The sequence below is a fragment of the Oenanthe melanoleuca genome, chromosome 2 (assembly GCF_029582105.1).
Source record: "Oenanthe melanoleuca isolate GR-GAL-2019-014 chromosome 2, OMel1.0, whole genome shotgun sequence".
In the NCBI taxonomy this organism is placed as follows: Eukaryota; Metazoa; Chordata; class Aves; order Passeriformes; family Muscicapidae; genus Oenanthe; species Oenanthe melanoleuca.
In genome coordinates, this window is record NC_079335.1 from 92,369,576 (window position 1) to 92,385,941 (window position 16,366).

Sequence of the window (16,366 nt, forward strand, 5' to 3'; positions counted from 1 at the left end):
CAAGTGCTGTGCAGCTAAATGAGCTCTGAATGGATATTCTTTCCTTCCTGGGATTCTCCTTTCCTAGTTACTGTGACTGAGGAGCTGCTGTGGACAAGCTTCAAATAACCTCTGGCTCATAAATCCTTTCCCTGGACCAAGCCCTGCTGCAAAGTTTTATGAAATCAAAAGAAGGACCCAAGCCTCACAGGGATATTCAGGGTCTTTCATTTAGATTGGAGAATCACAGAACAGCTTAGGCTGGAAGGGAACTGAAAAGGTCATCCAGTCCAGCTCCCCTAACATGAGCAGTAACAACATTGATTGGCACTTCTCACCACCAACATCCTATTTTAAAAGAATATCCTAATCTTTGAAGGAAAGATTGATTTATAGTAATTGTAGTTAGTAAGCCTTTAACAGTCTGAAAGACACAAAAGTAAGAGCTACTGCTGTTGGTTTATTTGCATCTATCTGTAATTATAAGCTCATTTTTACATGGAAATAATAGCAAAATCCTGTCTCTACATCAAGATGTTTGAAAAAATGGGGTTCTTCAGTTTTGTTGATAGCAGATGGTCAGAGCCAGACAGTCCTTGTACTAGTGACTTTAACTGGTGGTGTGCTTTGCATTGGTCTCAGTCCTCTGCAAGCTGTGGGGCCCAAATCTTGGTTTGACACCAGGAGCACATACTTGCAGGGATCCAATAATTTGCACATTTAAGATGATGCTTGTAGCAACAGACCTCTCATTGGGGGTAGAAATGAGCCAAGACACAGACTCTCATTCAACAACATAAAAAAGGTCCCAGTTTAAAGCTTAGCCACCCTGACTGACTGCAGCAAGCTCCTACTGTAGGGTCCAGCTGCAGACTGACTGCTGGACTATGACTGCAAGCACTGGTTTGCAGACTCCAAGCACAGCCATGACTGCAGGTTCTAACTCCATCAGACCCAGACTGACCTCACAGCACATCTTTTACTGCAGCCTCTCTCTTCCTTGTTTCATTCTTCTTTGTGATCCTGTGGATCCTTCCTTCTTCCTCAGAGTTCCTCTACCACCTCCAGGTCCTCTTCCTCCAACATCCTCCCTAACCACCCACCCCACCGTTTTTGTCTCACTTATCTTTATTAGTTTCAGCTGCAACCCATTAAGGACAAGGCTATTCCTCTTCTTTGGTAATTAGTACAGCTGTCATTTATCAGGGGCAAGGTCGCCTGTAGTCTCTTCTACACCTACAATGCTGAGCTCTGTTGGAATAGAAAATGCCAGCCCACAGTCCCTCAAGCAGCATCTGCTGTGATGATCCTAAGTCAGGGTGACATCCAGGAGTGTGATTTTCCAGCCCCTTTCAAATGGAAGCACAGCTGTGTAGTTTAGGATGAGAGCCTCCCCTGAGAGCAGAGTGATTTTTGCTTCATACCTGGATTTCTTAGGAGGCTGAGCACAAGCCTAGCATTATTCCTAGATTATCAATTGGAGTAAGGCAACTGCCCTATTTAATGATTACCTCAGATGGATTAATTTGATGATCATTCCCTCTAGCAGCAAAAATCCTTCAAGATATTTCCATGAGAGTTCTTCACTTCTTCCCCAGAGCTGAAACCCCAGAGCAAACTACTGTACAAATATTTCTATGGTCCTAGTGATTATAACTTATTTCTGTGCCACAACAAAAGAAATCTGAGAGAAAGAATTTTTTCTTGGTAAACAGCATGTCCCTAGTCTAGCTTGCTGCATAGTGCTGAGTGCAATACCAAGCCTCTGTTAATTTCCAAAAGTTTGCTTCAAAATCATCATATTGTTCTCAGTGTCTGGCCTTGCCTCTCCTACCCTGGGCTGTCATCCTTTTCTGAACTGAGAATTAAAAGATGCAACAGTGCAGCAATAGAGAGCCAGGAAAGCAGGATCATTCAAAATGAGTATTTTTGCAGGCCCAAAATTTTAGAGTCATTCTGAAACTTTAAAATAAATTGTAGAAAAATCACTGTCTCTGCATCATTTCCAGTGACTAAATTGGGTAATAAAATCCTTCTGTCTTCAACCTCCTCTACCCCAATTTTTAAATTGTCATAGGATCTGGATCAGAAAGGAAAAATTTTTGCTGCTTGGAAAAACATTAGTCATGGAAACATCTCATAAAAATAAGCTGTGCTCAGCTTATTTGCTCAGTCTATATTTGCTTTTTCCAAGAAAAAGAAAAAAGATTTCACTTTTCTATTTCAGGATTACTTAACTCTTCTAAAATCCCACACTGTAATGTGCTTATGCTGAAAGTTTTTGCATTCAACAGGCTCAATATTTCATTATCTATGCTTATAGTGATCTAGATCCCAGATATTTTTCTAAACTCACCAGCCAGTGGAGGAGATGGAAAAAGTGCACTACAAAATAACTTCTGTTGCAGTATAGAGAACTCACTGCTTTTCAACTTTGGATCAAATTCTGCAACAGTTTCCTTTAATTAGGCAAAACATTTTAAATTATTTTTTTTAGAGAGAAACAGAGAAATTCTATGGTGTTACATTACATTACAGCTGACAGTACATCTTGAAGAGGGATTTTCAGCAAAGTCTTGCTCATTAGGGCTTTTGAAACTTTCAGTCAGAATTCCCATTCTCACACGACTTGTTAAATCTCAAGGATTCATTTTTGCCATCTAGTGGCTTTAAGCAGAATTAAAAGAAATTTGCTAATGACAAATTTGAAAATTATTGCTTGTGATAAAAGATGGAAGTTTTAATTTATGGTTATATTTGACAAAGATATTTATACCTGGAAACGAGGACTATTCCCTCCACATAACCATTAAATGAACACTGAAAGAAAACAGGATTAATGTGTGGTCACTGAAACTAACAGCAGTGAAAATAACAGCTGAGGTTACTGCACTGGAGTGTGGGATGGAGTTGCACTGACTGAGGGAGGAGCCTACTCAGAGGAGTCCTCATATCCAATGTGTCTTTTCTTATAGGAGTCCTGGAAATTCATAAGACAATCCAAGCAGAATTCTCTTCTGTTGCCCACCTCCCTTCTATTTTGGGGGGGTGGATAAGGAATAATATTTAATAAATTCTTTCCAAATGTAATATAATGAAGGGTAATGAAATGTAGTATAATGAACACTTAGGCTTAATAGAGAAGCTCTTTTTACATTCAAATAGATGCCATAATAAAAAATTAATAGTACTTCCCAAGTTCCATTCTATTTCTTAACTCATGATGTATATTGTTCATTAATAACTGTAACTAAGGATAAAAATAATTAATTTTATGAATGTATAATATAACATTGATTTAAAAGATATAAATAAAGAAGAAACTAAATGCACTATCACTAAGGTATTTCAAAACCAACAGCTAGGAGTCTCTGAACTGGGTACCATCAACTTGAATCTCTCAATTTTCTCTTAAAAAAACTATTCTGGAAACTCCCTTAACATTCAGAAACATAGAATGATTTAGGTTGGGACCTTAAAGATCATAAATTTCCACTACTCCCATGGGCAGGGTGCTTCCCACTAGTACAGCTTCTTTGGAGCCCCATCCACCCTGGCCTTAAACACTTCCAGAGATGGAGCATCCACAGCTTCTCTGGGCAACCGTGCCAGTGCCTCACCACCATCAGAGCAAAAAATTCCTTTCAGTTATCTAATATAAACCAACCCCCTTTCAGTTTAAAATTGCTCCCCCTTGTCCTGTCACTACACACTCCTGTAAAAAAGTCCATGTCCCTATTTTTTATAAAAATTAAATTTGCTTTAAGGATAAAACATTGTAGATATACTTCATGGAGAAAACATGGTCCACTCTGGTTCACATCCTTTAAAAACATAAAAAAACCACCAAGCTTTACAAAATACATCGTCTCCTGATTTTAAATTTTTGAATCTGACGTAATTAAACCCCATAAAAATGGATATCAAATTTCAAGATAAAGAGATATCTTTTCAAGATGAAAGATCTGGTCTGTCACTGAGCACTTGGAATTCTTCCCAGTTTCATGCCTGTTATTTCAGATGCATGGGTAGTGATTAAGAAACAGGGAACAGAAGCCTGCCCACTTTTAGTAATGGCAAAAGATGGAAAATGACTTAAAGGATTTTACAATCCTTTTATTGACATTTGAAATAAAGGTTTCAAAAAATATGCTGTAAACTTCCTTAGTTGTTTATTAATGAATATTTTGAAAAAGCAGATGACGCATTCCATGTTTTTTAGGGTGGTGACATTTTATTTTGCAAATGCATAAAAGCAGCACATCTTAATATACATTGTTATATATATGAAAAATATAAGAAAACAGTCAACTATAAAACAGTAGAGTATCACACGCAGTCTGCAAGATTCTTTTTTTCTTCAAATTGTTTGTCTACTGCAAGTGAAAGGGCCTGAAGAAAAGTTGTCATTGTAACACTGGGGGACTGAAAATAAGAGAACATTTTGTTAGATACACCACAGCAACAGGCAGACATAGTATTTTACATACAAATCACAGTATTTGAAAGAGAAATACTTGATTTTCATATTATAAAAATAGCAAAATGCTATAAACCAAGCTGCAAGTTTATTTAAAATAAGCTAGCACAGCAAAGTCAACCTTTGCAAAGTCTTCAGTCACAATACTGTATATCTGCTTAGAAAAAGGTTTTTAACAAATTATTATTTATAAAGTGGTAGAGGTTTGGGGTTTTTTTTTCCGCAAGCACCAATATTAATGTTCACTAATTTAATTAAAAGTAGAATGCTCTTGGGCAGGTCAATCCCATCTGTCTTCTTCAATCCCACTCTAAATGATGGGCAGCACATAATTATTTCAGTCTGCAAAGCTGCAGAAACAAGTGCAATTCAGATTAAAAGAGAGGTTTGGACCAATCTTTCACTTCAGGCAGTGTTCAGATGTCTTTCTGTCTGTCTCAAACCCAATCCAAAATATAATGAACAGAATAAACTCACTTGAACATAATAAACTTACTTGAATATAAAGTGCATGTGCTAGAAAAGGAAGCTTTCTTAGGACCCGGCCACCAAGACCTTCACTTTTTCTATGGCAAAACAGAGACAAGTGCTGTTTAAATGCTAAATATCTTCTCTTAAAAGAAGGCCTTTTACTTTGTTTCTCCATTAAGTTGCCCTAAAAGAACCTCAGATGACAATTCAACAAGTCCCTTGCAGCTCTTTTAGCAGGAGCAGGGAGTTAACAGACAAATTCTGCTCCTGGGAGGCTACACAGCATAGTACACAGCAACAGCACAGGCACAGTGCTTACATCAGGACCTCACATCATCGTGCCAATCTCATGAATTTGGGGGGATGACTACCAACTGCTGTTCAGAGTGGTACAGACACAACCACTTTTGGAAGGACTGGGAAAAAAAACTGGTTTGAATGCTGGACCTTATGGGTACTGCCTGTCTCCTTCTACCCACCATTTACACAGTTTCCTTCACCTCTCCCACTTGGTGTTTGTTTGCATCTTTTCCAAGCACCACTCTATGTACGTAAAATGCAAACCTCTGTGCCTGGAAAAACTTACTTGCTTTTACTTCACTCCTCACTGGTTAAGACTGCATACTTCAGGAACAGACTTTCCAGACTTTATGATTATTATTTTGTTCCATAGGGACCAGCACTTTGGAAAAAAACATTGCTTGATATTATGAATACCATTTTTATTGTTTCAAGAACTCTTATGCTGCAGTGAAAGACCATTTACTCTACCAGCATACTCAGCAAACCACAACATTGTCCATTTACACTTTACTCCATTCCCCCTTGTTTCTGTCTTCTTATATCTACATGCTAAATACTGATCCAGCAGATGACAAGGTATTTCAAGAGACTTTCTTAGCAGGACCTAAGGCTCATGCTATTTCTGCTGAAGTGCATTACAATTTCAAACACCCCTAAGGCTAATCCAGCCAGCAACTTGTCAAGAGGACTTCAAATGGCACAGCACAAACCAAAGCAGTACCAGGCCAAGCCAGATCTGAGACTAAGAAATGTTAACAAATTGCAACTGCTTCCACTTTTTGTACCCTGAAGGTTTTTGCACTATCCCAAACAGAAAAAAAAATTTAGTTGTTTCAGATCTCCAGTTGTTAGGAAATCTGGTTACTTTTACACATCATTCCATAACTCAGTATGTAGGTATGAAAAAGTAGAATTTCAGAATCCTACCTTGAGATTTCTTTTAGTACAAGACTTAACCTTGACACATTATTTTCTACAAAGCCGATCATCTCAAGCTCTCTGAGTGTCAGAAGCTGCTGTCGAGGATATATTATTTGACACTAGAAATGAGAGTTACACAGTCGTATGAAAAATAAATGCATTCAAAATTAAATTCTACAGTAAGAGTAGAAATACAGAAAAGGAATGTATTTTTGTTATTTAGGAAATATGATTAAAATGTAAAATTTACTAAACTATGACATTTTACAGTTTTGCTTTCAAGTATTACCTTCATCAGTTCTTCCAGGCAAGAAAGATATATTCTAAATATTGCTGCAGTAGATGGAGGTCCAATGTATTGTTTTATGTCAGCCCTGTCTACAAAGGCCATGTCAATTTTCTCTGTAATATTTGAAGTAGTCAGGATAACTACATTGGGATACCTTCAAGACAAAAACAGATTTTTAGGTCACACATAAAAGATTTATCTCCTTTTGTGGCTGGCAAGTTGAGCTCTTCCTAGGATTCAAATACTTTTATGCAATAAGCTGTCACATCATTCTTGTCAATCAGGAATGATATGAAGCTCTTGGCCAGGTATCACCAGACTATTTCAATGCATACTCTCTTTCCTTCAGCTGTTTCTGAAGTGTCCATAGCTCCTCTATTTCAGAAGTGATATATGTTATCTAGCACCTACTGGCATCGCTTCTGACACACAAAATAGGATTGTGAAAAGAGTTTTAAATTTGAACCTTTAACCAACATGTTTTCCATTTCAATTTTGATGTCTTTTATCCAAGCAGACATCATGATGATCTGTCCTTTTCTCTCCCTGCCTTTAGGGGAAGCATACTGTCTCCATAGATTTGACTGCCCATCCAGGTACATGTAAAATATTCTGCTGGATTACTCCTATTTCTTATCAAAATTAGCATCATTAACAAAAAGCAGTTCACTAACTAATCTGGTTTAGTATTCCATGTAGGAATTGAAATTTAGCAGGAATAGGGATACTGAAACTGTCAATTACCTTTTGCTGTTGCAATAATATTGAAACAATACCTTTTAATCTGGTCTATTTGTGTCAGTACAGCATTGACCACACGAATGGCATCTGAAGGCTCTGTGCCTGCCTTGAAGGCACTGCGGGCTGCTGTGAGGCTTTCCACCTACAAAAACACCCAAACCAATCAACCAAAACAACAACAGAATCACCAAACACCAAAAACCCCAAACACTTTTGGAGTCCTGACAGCAAATGGATAACCCATGCAATACACCTTTGGATTCCTGTGCCTACTATCTGAAACTTCTTCGAAACCTTCTGTTAGGTAGGAATTTCCAGGGTGAAAGAAAGGCATGTCAAGGAAGCAAAGTGTAGTGAGGGAAATCACTGTTTAGACAGCAGAATGAAGCCTGATTTTCATTTTAAAATTTGGATGTGGAGGAATAGGACACACCACCAGAATAATGAATAGGTTGAATTTGGAGTGAGCTTCCCCACAGGAGCTCCAATAAGACAAAGCTAATAAGAACATACTTACTAAGTTGCTTTTGCATGCAATTCTTAAAAAAATCTAATGACATGGAACTGAAATATATTTATGTTTTTTAGAGCTTTACAACAAATGCAAATAATACAAATCTAGGCTACTTTAAAACAATATTACACTGCTAAACATACAGCAGCAAGGGAAATTCCACTAAGGTATCAATACACTTTCAGATGGAATTTACCTGCTAAGTCATACTATGTTCCTTCCAAACCTCTCAAATCTGCAGCAGTCAAGACTAAAGTTCACTCATCTGCACAACGCATAGCTTATGAAATAGCACAAATGTGTTTGATTGTTCTTTATGAATGAGCACTACTGCAGCTCCTTCCCATAAATTTCCTTTCTGCTGTATTTTATGTACAACAATGCTATTGGAATCATACCTCATCAATCAGTACAAACACAAGAGCATCTCTGTCATCAACTAACTCTTGGATCTTCTGGAACATCTTGGTTACAAGCTTGCCACTCTAGAAAGACACCATATGCATATGTTAACTATATCCTTACCACACAACTTTCTAATGCTTATCATATTCAAAGCTGTAAAAGCCTGGGTTTTAAAACAACATTCTAATAAAACTTCTATTTAAGCATTCTCAAACACGTTAATTATTCTGAGCAATCTCTGTTGCCTATGCTTACGAAACAAGCTCAACAGAACAATTACAGTGTAATTTCTAAAATAAGTTTATTTTATTAGGTCTATCAATACATACCTCAGAAAACCATTTAGAGAAAAGGCTATGGCTGTTTATCTCAATTAACTGTCCATACCTATACCTAAAGTATGAAGAGAAAAAGAAGAATCAACTCCATTCTAAATAAAAATCAGTGATATCACTATCACTGTAAGTCTCATTCCTGACATTCTGACCTCAGAATTCTGTGAATAACTACTTTAAATTACTTACCTTTTGAAATAGAATATGTTTTATCAGTATTGTTTTTGTTGCTGGAACTTGTCACGTTGCTGAAAATGTCACTAGAATTCTGTATATTAAATTGCTATTAGAATTTCTTTGAACAGGGTAAGTAACTCTTAGCATGATAATTGCCTCATTCTTCTCTTAATGTAAGATTTTCTTCAGTATAGCAAGAAGTGACAAAGTATCTCAACCACACATTATACAGACTGTGATTTTCTTACATTCAGTTTGGGCGAGAGTCAGATCTTGCCAATAGTTACACATTATTTATGCTACACCTAGTATTTTATATAACATTTATTTTTTTATATAAATTTGTTAAGTTGCTATGAACTTTTAGGCTATTTCTTATTACCTGTATGATATACAAACTGACCTCTGGAGATTATGGCATTTAGACAATCCAAGTACAGAAGAAATTGGTTTAAAAAATCACTACCTATTAAAATCAGGCTCTGTCAAACACGAAGGTACAAAAACCAAAATACTCCTTGATCCTTTGTCCTTTAATATTCATCAATGTACAAAGTGAGCAAAAATTACTGTACTGCCAGTGGAATGTCTTGTACACACTTGGGCACAAATAATTACACATTTTACAAGGCCTTAAAAATATCCTAATTAGTCTAGCAGATCAATTTCATTGCTAGCCCGGTGAACTACAAAAAAGAAGACATATTAGCATTAGGTACAAGTTACTTGAAATCAGCTATGAAATATACTTGGGCTAGTGTAAAAGAACAACTAAGTACAGTAAGCTAAAGTGAAAAATTTCCCAAAAAAGTCACCTGTATGATAGTCGAATTGTCAGCTTCTGAGCCAATGCTTTACAGAGAGAAGTTTTCCCAGTTCCAGGAGGGCCTGGTTTGAAATCAGATCCACACATTACAAAGGTCTGCATTAGATTGTTAATGGCATCTAACAGATTTTTAACTACTTTATTTCATTACAGCACTAATTGTAGAGTAAAAACACAGCAGATAATGATTGTGTACACCAGAGTATTTTGAGAAAATTGCTTACTTGACTATAGTCCTAGAGCTAATGTTTGATTTTATACACTTCTCAATTATTAGTATAATTAGTGTAACATTTTGCATGCAGACACCATAAAGTTAAAACACTCCACAGCCACAGCAGCAAAGTGTGTCACCCCTGCCGGGCTAATGCACATCAGCATTCTCTACAATCAGTGCTATGCTCAAACTTGTATCTTCCTGAAACAGACTCTTCTAACATGGAAAACAGAAACACATCACAATCAGTTTCATCAGCTGCCCACTTTCCCAGAAACGTTTCTTGGGGCAACCTAGGTCTTGGGAACTATACTCTGGGACAAACTTTTTGGATCTGTCTTAATACCCCATGGAAGAGCAACAAAGATTTCCTCCAAAGAGGCAAGTACGAGTATGAGTCTGAAATAAAGTCTTCCATACAAAAACATCCTGAAGCTTCCAAATTGACAGCTGTAACTTAAATACAATCAACAAATATTTCCACTATGACTTTTTATCTTTGAATAGAAGTATTGATGACAAAATTAATGCAAGATGCATTTTGCAAGAAAACTGACTCAGTTGTGTTAATCTCATTTGTGGTATAACCTCTACAGTAAGCTAGGACTGACTGAAGAATTCAGCTTCACTGAAATAGCAGCAACTAAACTAGCAAGAGTTGGCAACAGAACACAGTGTCAACAACACAACATATTGTTTTCCCAGTTTCCCCAAAGTTTTTATAAAGCTATAACTAACAAAATATTTTGTACTGTGATAGAAGTTTACCTAATATATCTTCATATATATCTTCAGTATCTATGTTATTTTTTTCCATTATGTAAAAGTGCAAAAATATCACTTAAAAATTAAGAAATACATAGTTGTCACTGCACTGTAAACTTTAGAATTTAAATTCATACAAAATACAGTACGTGTGAACGTTGATTTGACTCTGACATTACACTTCATCCAAATTTGTACTACTGAGGTGCTTCTTTTGTATCACCTCATTTCATTACACAGGACTGCAGTACAAGTCTTCCCAGAAGGAAAGTATAAATAGATGGCAAATGAATCTACTTGGTTTAAAACAATTTTTACCATGCAGTAGAACAACTCTGTTCCATGATATCAGGTTGCTGTCAACATTTTTGTCAGAAAATAATAATGTTGTTGTCACATAGTCGAGTAACTAAATGAAGAGGACAAATAGAAAGACACAAATTAGAGACACAACAGCAAATACAACTACAAATAGACTCAACCTCTAATGATGTCCATTGTGTACTCATAACAACAACAACAAAAAAAAAGAGCTCGTGTCCTTTACTCACAGGTAAATTTATTTCTGCAAAGGATGGGAATTAATTTCTGTCCTGCCCTCAAGAATAAGAATAGTATGTAGTTGGCACAAATGGAGTCCCGGAACTTTTAAATGAATAAATGAAATGCTTTAGGGATGGGAAACTGATTTCATTTTTCATTGTCCCACATACTGTGTGTCTACAAAACACAAGCTGCCTAAGCACAGAAAGTCAAAAACTCAGACTCTGGGTCTAAACAAGATCAGCTATACATTTGTTCAGTTTGTTGTAGGAGCCCAAAGCATTTGCTGTCATATTTATTTTCCTTTTACTGAAGCATTTGTATCAGCTACTGCAAGGAATTTGTAGATTAATTTGTTCTTCCAAATAAGAGAAGTTGGTGTATTTCCTGGAATGTTTGCTTCTAAAAATAGTGCAGTTTCATTTTAGAATTATCTAGAACTAGGAAGCAGAGCTCTTTTTCAATAAAATGAATATGAACTTCAGGTGTGAATCTATAATGACTTTTACCTATAATAACACCTGATACCACATTATCTTCTGTTGCTCTTACCTGTAACGAGTTTTTGATGCCTAGGTGCTGATGGGACAATAAAATGGTGCTCCTTCAATACCTCATGCTCAAGAGGGAGCACAACACAAGCACACAACAGCACAAACAACTGAACTTAATCCACATATTTTTCAAAATTCTATCGACACTGTGCTATTTTGAAAATTCACAGCAACCATTTCAGAGCCTGTAGAACCTGACCATGCTCAGGCATTTTCATGGTTTAAAGAATAAAGACTTATCACAATTTTATAGCAGTAGTTTTAGTTTTAGCCATTAAAAGCAACTATTTCTTACTACCCACACACACTTACACTCTACAGTGATCAGCTCGCTGTTATTTAGTACACCAGCATGTCTAATTAAATAGTCTTGTCATTTCACAGAGGACTTGGAAAGCTGTTCCATATATTAGACAAATGTGGATGTATTAATTTATATTTATCTTAAAAATTAAGAAGTACAATCACTGGAATGTTTTTCTTTTCTATATTTGGTTATAAATTCTTAAGTGAGAATATTGTATCTACGGTATTACAAATAAGCTACTGAATTAATTATTTGTGCCCAAGAACTCCAGTTAGAAGCTGAATTGAACTATTTGTGAATTTTATCTGGACCACAATTACTAAATTTCAGATTACAGTTTTACTGTTCTACAAGCTCTGGATGTTATCATCACAACCTCTGATGAATGCACAGGATCTTCAAGCTAGAAAATTACCCCATGGAATGTCTTGTTTCTTTCCAACCTCTTGCCAGCATTCAAGTGGCATGGCACTCAGCCCTGGTCAAACCATTGAATATGTATTTGCATGAACAGCCACAGTGCTGACAGACACTACTGCCAAGCCCATTAACTGTTTAGCTGCTGCCAGAAATGAAGTTAAACTCCCATTCCCTTCTGCCCAGCCTGCACCCATATCTCCATAGGAGGCAGCAACTTCAAACAGGCTTAATTTCAGCTCTTACTTCTCCTCAAGCAATCTCAATTGTTATTAATTTCCAACTTACATTTGATTTTACTTCAGTGTCATAAATAAGACTTTCCCAAAGGCCGTGGAATTCAGCTGCAAAAGCAATATATTATATATCTGTTTAGGATAAATCAATCTGGAAACTTGTAACTCATCATAGCAGCACGAAACAGTTTTCAAATTATGCTCAACTAAAATGAAGAATTAAGAACAGATATATGAAAGCAAGTAAAGCATCTGTGGGGGGAAAAAAAGTTATTTTTCTCAAAATGCAAACACCACTTTCTAACAGAAAAATTCAGCAGTTTTCCAATTTCTATTTCCTCCAATAATTGTGATGAGAAATTTAATGTTAAGAAATTAACATTAATGAAAAATATTGTTCTTCCGTCCTTAGTGGAGGATGAACCTACATTTCAACAAGGGAGAAATGAAAACTTGTTGTAGGAGGAGGGTTCTAAGGCAAATTGTATCATTCAACTTTGCTTTTTTTCTTTTCTAACATCAAGGTGTAGAGGACCAAAAAAACCACGCAGCTGAATTACGCATAAAAAACTAAAGTTGTCATTTGAGTATCAAGCATTCCTAGCTGTTGGCTTGTAACTTTCAGCAGAGAAAAGCAAAAAAGATTAAACTATAAACCACAAAACTGTGGCAATAATATCAATGTATCAGATTTAATTCTTTCTGAAAACAAATATAATGGATAGTTAGGCATTTCACAACAAGGAAAGAGTAAGAAATGTTTCAAAATTACTGAGTATCTGAGCTAAAGCTCACACCTGCACTTCTCCTCCCAAGCAGAGAATCAAACTTCCCCAGCACAAGACAGTAACAGGTAGGTCTGGCTCTATCACAAAGGAAGGCCTTATTTTTCCTCTCCAGAAGACAAAGATTAAATCTCTTTACTTTGTTTGTCTGTTCATGTATAAGAGCAGTACTGTCTTGGGCACTGGAAGCCAGCAGTGGGCTCTGGAAAATGAATATTTAAAGTGATGAGTTTCTTGTGGGTCTTAAATAAAACTTGGAATGTAACCAGCAGTCTTAAAAACTTGCATGCTTCTGATTATGACTATACCTTTTAGATCACAAGACCAGTTATTTCCATACATCCACAAATAGTACAGAAATAAATGTGTTTTGGAATCACCTGCAGCAGTTCAGTCAAAACCACAAAGGAGAAAGTCCAAATGTATTTGTCATTAAGAAAAAAGTCCAAACATATTCTTTCTATAGACAAACAATAAATACAAATAATACTTCTAACAGGTAACTATAAACACTTTTAGCCTTTACAATATTTTCTTTATTGCTCAAGAGCTTCCAGACATGTCATACAGGTACCTGCTGGTAGCACCCAGTGATGAGCTGCACTGATATCCTCATTCTCTTCTTCCAGGTTTTCAGAGGTTGGTCCTTCTTCATTCAGATGAAAAATATGAAGAGAAAGACTGCTTAAGCTCAGGTCAATAGGCTAGAATGAACATAAAGAGATTTTTTTATGTGTCATATTTCTCATTCAAAGCTAGTCGAACAAAAGAAAGTTATAGTTCTCAGCTGGCATTTATCTCTGAAGCCTACTACCCCTATTTCACACCTTACAAAGTGGTAAAACCAAAAATTTAGCCACTTTTTCCTAGTTATACTAGTCAGCCTAAGAAGAGATACTACATCATCCTATAGACCTTGTCTTGCTTATGCCCTTAGGGTACCACCAGTCTGCCTACAACTAGCTCAGGGGCACACAAACAGAGCTGCACATTCTTGACCAGGAATACCTGTCTGTCCTTCAGCTTCAGCTCCGTATCCACAATTGACACGGACTGCACGTTGTTGTTAAGGAAAGCGTCGTCGAACTCCGTCCACTTGTAGTCACCAAACACGATGTTGTGTCTGTTCAACAGCTTTAAGACACTTATCCTAATATCTTCTTTCTTGGCCACACTAAAAAGAAAGAAACACCATTACTTTACAGCATGGACATTTATAAGGAAATTTGAATTAGTGTTGGAATGCATTATTTCATACATGAGGCCTTCATGGAAAACAGCTTCCATCTCTCACACACACCAAAAAAACCCAACATACAACAGAACCCCCAATCCTAAAAAAAACAATCAACACAAAAAACCCCAAAGTCACTCAACCCTCCTCCAACATTCTACAGGAAAAAAGAACCTATCAGATTCACTCTGTCTGCAAAAGCAACAAGTTGTTGATAGTTGTTTTCCATTTGTGCATTAAAAGACATAATCCAAATAATTATATTTGCTCTGTGTCAGGTCATATCAGGGGATGCTGAACAAGACAATTAGAAGACTTAAAGAATGGAAAGCAGTCATGCAATCTGTGTTTCAGCAGGAAACCCAGAAAGACTAAGAGCCAAGCTACAGACTGAATTTGGTAAGCTTAGCTTGGAAGCTCCATTACACTTTCAAGACAGCTGAAATGTCAGGATTATTATGGGGACATAATATAAGGAGAATCCCAGAACAGACAAAAACTACAGGAAAAGGAATACCATTTGAAGATTTAACTCAATTTTGCAATTACAATCATCTATAACCAGTGCAAATTCTCAGTTCTCTGTTAAGCCTGGCAAAAATATTTTACACCTTGATTTTCCTAATACCTCAGACATGCTCTCCCATATCCTCCAGATATCCAAAGTGGTAAGATAAGAACTGGATAAATGGACAAAGAGGGCTTATGATTAGTACAAAGATTGGGCAGAGCTGTCAGCAACTTGGGTGGGGAAAGGCTATTAGCACTAGGACCAGCACTCTTTTTGCATCTGTGACAATGGGATGGAAAGTAACTGCACCAAGTTTACGGATAACACCATAACTCCCATAAAGTAGGGAGAACTGTCAGTATTCTGGAGGGTGGGGCTGCTGCTCAGAGGCACCTCTGCAGGTTGGCAATATGGCTTGACTGGAAGATTTTGACACTTAATAAAGGTCAACATGAAATCTTAGCTCTCCATCCATTGCCCAGATAACAGAACAGATCAGAGGCCAAGTGGATGACATGCAGTTTTGCAGAAAAGGGCACGCAGGTACTGGTGGACAAGATGGAAATAAGCCAGCAGTGTGCCCCCTGCTACAAATGAGGACAACCTCATTTGAGGCTGTGCCAGCAAGACTGCAGATGTTAGGGAAAGCAACTGCTTCCATTTGCTGGCTTGGTAAGACCACATCTGGAGTACTGTGAGCAGCTGTGAGCACCAACACAACAGAGACAAGGATAAACTAGGGCATAATGAGACTGCATGACACGACCCACAAGGTGAAACTCGGAGAAGTGTATTTGTTCAATCTTAGGAAGAGAGAGAGGTGAGGAAGCTCCCGTCGGGAGAGGACAGGGAAGGCAGAGCTGGGTCCTGCGGGCTCTTGGAGGCCGAGAGGAACCAGGCAGCAAGCAACGCTCTGACCAGAGACCTGCTCGACTTCTGGTGAACTTCCACATGGATCTGAACGTTGTCACACACGTTTGGGAGCGCTTGCTTCAAATCTCCAGCAGCGTCATCCATCTTTCTCGCTCCTAGGGGAAAAACGACACCAAAGAGAGGAGACTTCCAGCGAGTGCTACGGCACGGACGGCCCTTTCCCAGCGCTCCGCTCGGGTGCACACCGCCCACCGCAAAGACCGGGTAAGGATGGGGATGGGCATTTCCCTCCCTCAGGAGATGGCGACCGCAGCCTCGGGACACGCCGCGAGCGCAGCCGCGCGGGCGGGCGCGCTGCTCCCGCCTCAGCGCCGGGGACAGGGAATCACCTCAGGCAGCCACTCGGGAGCGACGCGACGGGAATCGCCAGAGCCGGGCAGCCGCTGCAGCAGCCGCTGTTTGTAAAGGGCGCGCTGGGCGAGG

General features: G+C 37.9%; 1 protein-coding gene across 2 annotated transcripts; it reads right to left on the minus strand.

Annotated features, from left to right (window-relative positions):
- Nucleotides 1-4,130: 4,130 nt before the first annotated feature.
- TRIP13 (thyroid hormone receptor interactor 13) lies at nucleotides 4,131-16,363 on the minus strand. 2 transcript variants are annotated; one of them, XM_056484793.1, is made up of 14 exons: nucleotides 16,273-16,363; nucleotides 15,936-16,038; nucleotides 14,274-14,439; nucleotides 13,840-13,969; nucleotides 12,533-12,588; nucleotides 10,742-10,832; nucleotides 9,431-9,503; nucleotides 8,433-8,496; nucleotides 8,097-8,183; nucleotides 7,220-7,326; nucleotides 6,444-6,597; nucleotides 6,161-6,273; nucleotides 4,956-5,025; nucleotides 4,131-4,404 (listed from the first exon to the last, which is right to left on the minus strand). In XM_056484793.1, the coding sequence occupies exons 2-14, from the start codon at nucleotides 16,025-16,027 to the stop codon at nucleotides 4,309-4,311; spliced, it is 1,299 nt and encodes a 432-aa protein (XP_056340768.1). In that variant the 5' UTR covers nucleotides 16,028-16,038; nucleotides 16,273-16,363; the 3' UTR covers nucleotides 4,131-4,308. The 2 variants fall into 2 exon arrangements, with proteins under 2 accessions (XP_056340768.1, XP_056340769.1); XM_056484794.1 differs by having other exon boundaries at nucleotides 4,140-4,404; nucleotides 15,936-16,035; nucleotides 16,273-16,359.
- Between the last annotated feature and the right edge of the window lie 3 nt (nucleotides 16,364-16,366).

Coding starts and splice junctions, on each gene's coding strand:
- TRIP13 (XM_056484793.1), bottom strand. CDS start 16,027: ATGGATGACGCTGCTGGAGATTTGAAGCAAGCGCTCCCAAACGTGTGT. Junction 14,440..15,935: donor GTTCACCAGAAGTCGAGCAG/GTCTCTGGTCAG, acceptor CTTTCTTTTTAG/TGTGGCCAAGAAAGAAGATA. Junction 7,327..8,096: donor TGTTTGTACTGATTGATGAG/GTATGATTCCAA, acceptor GTGTTTTTGTAG/GTGGAAAGCCTCACAGCAGC.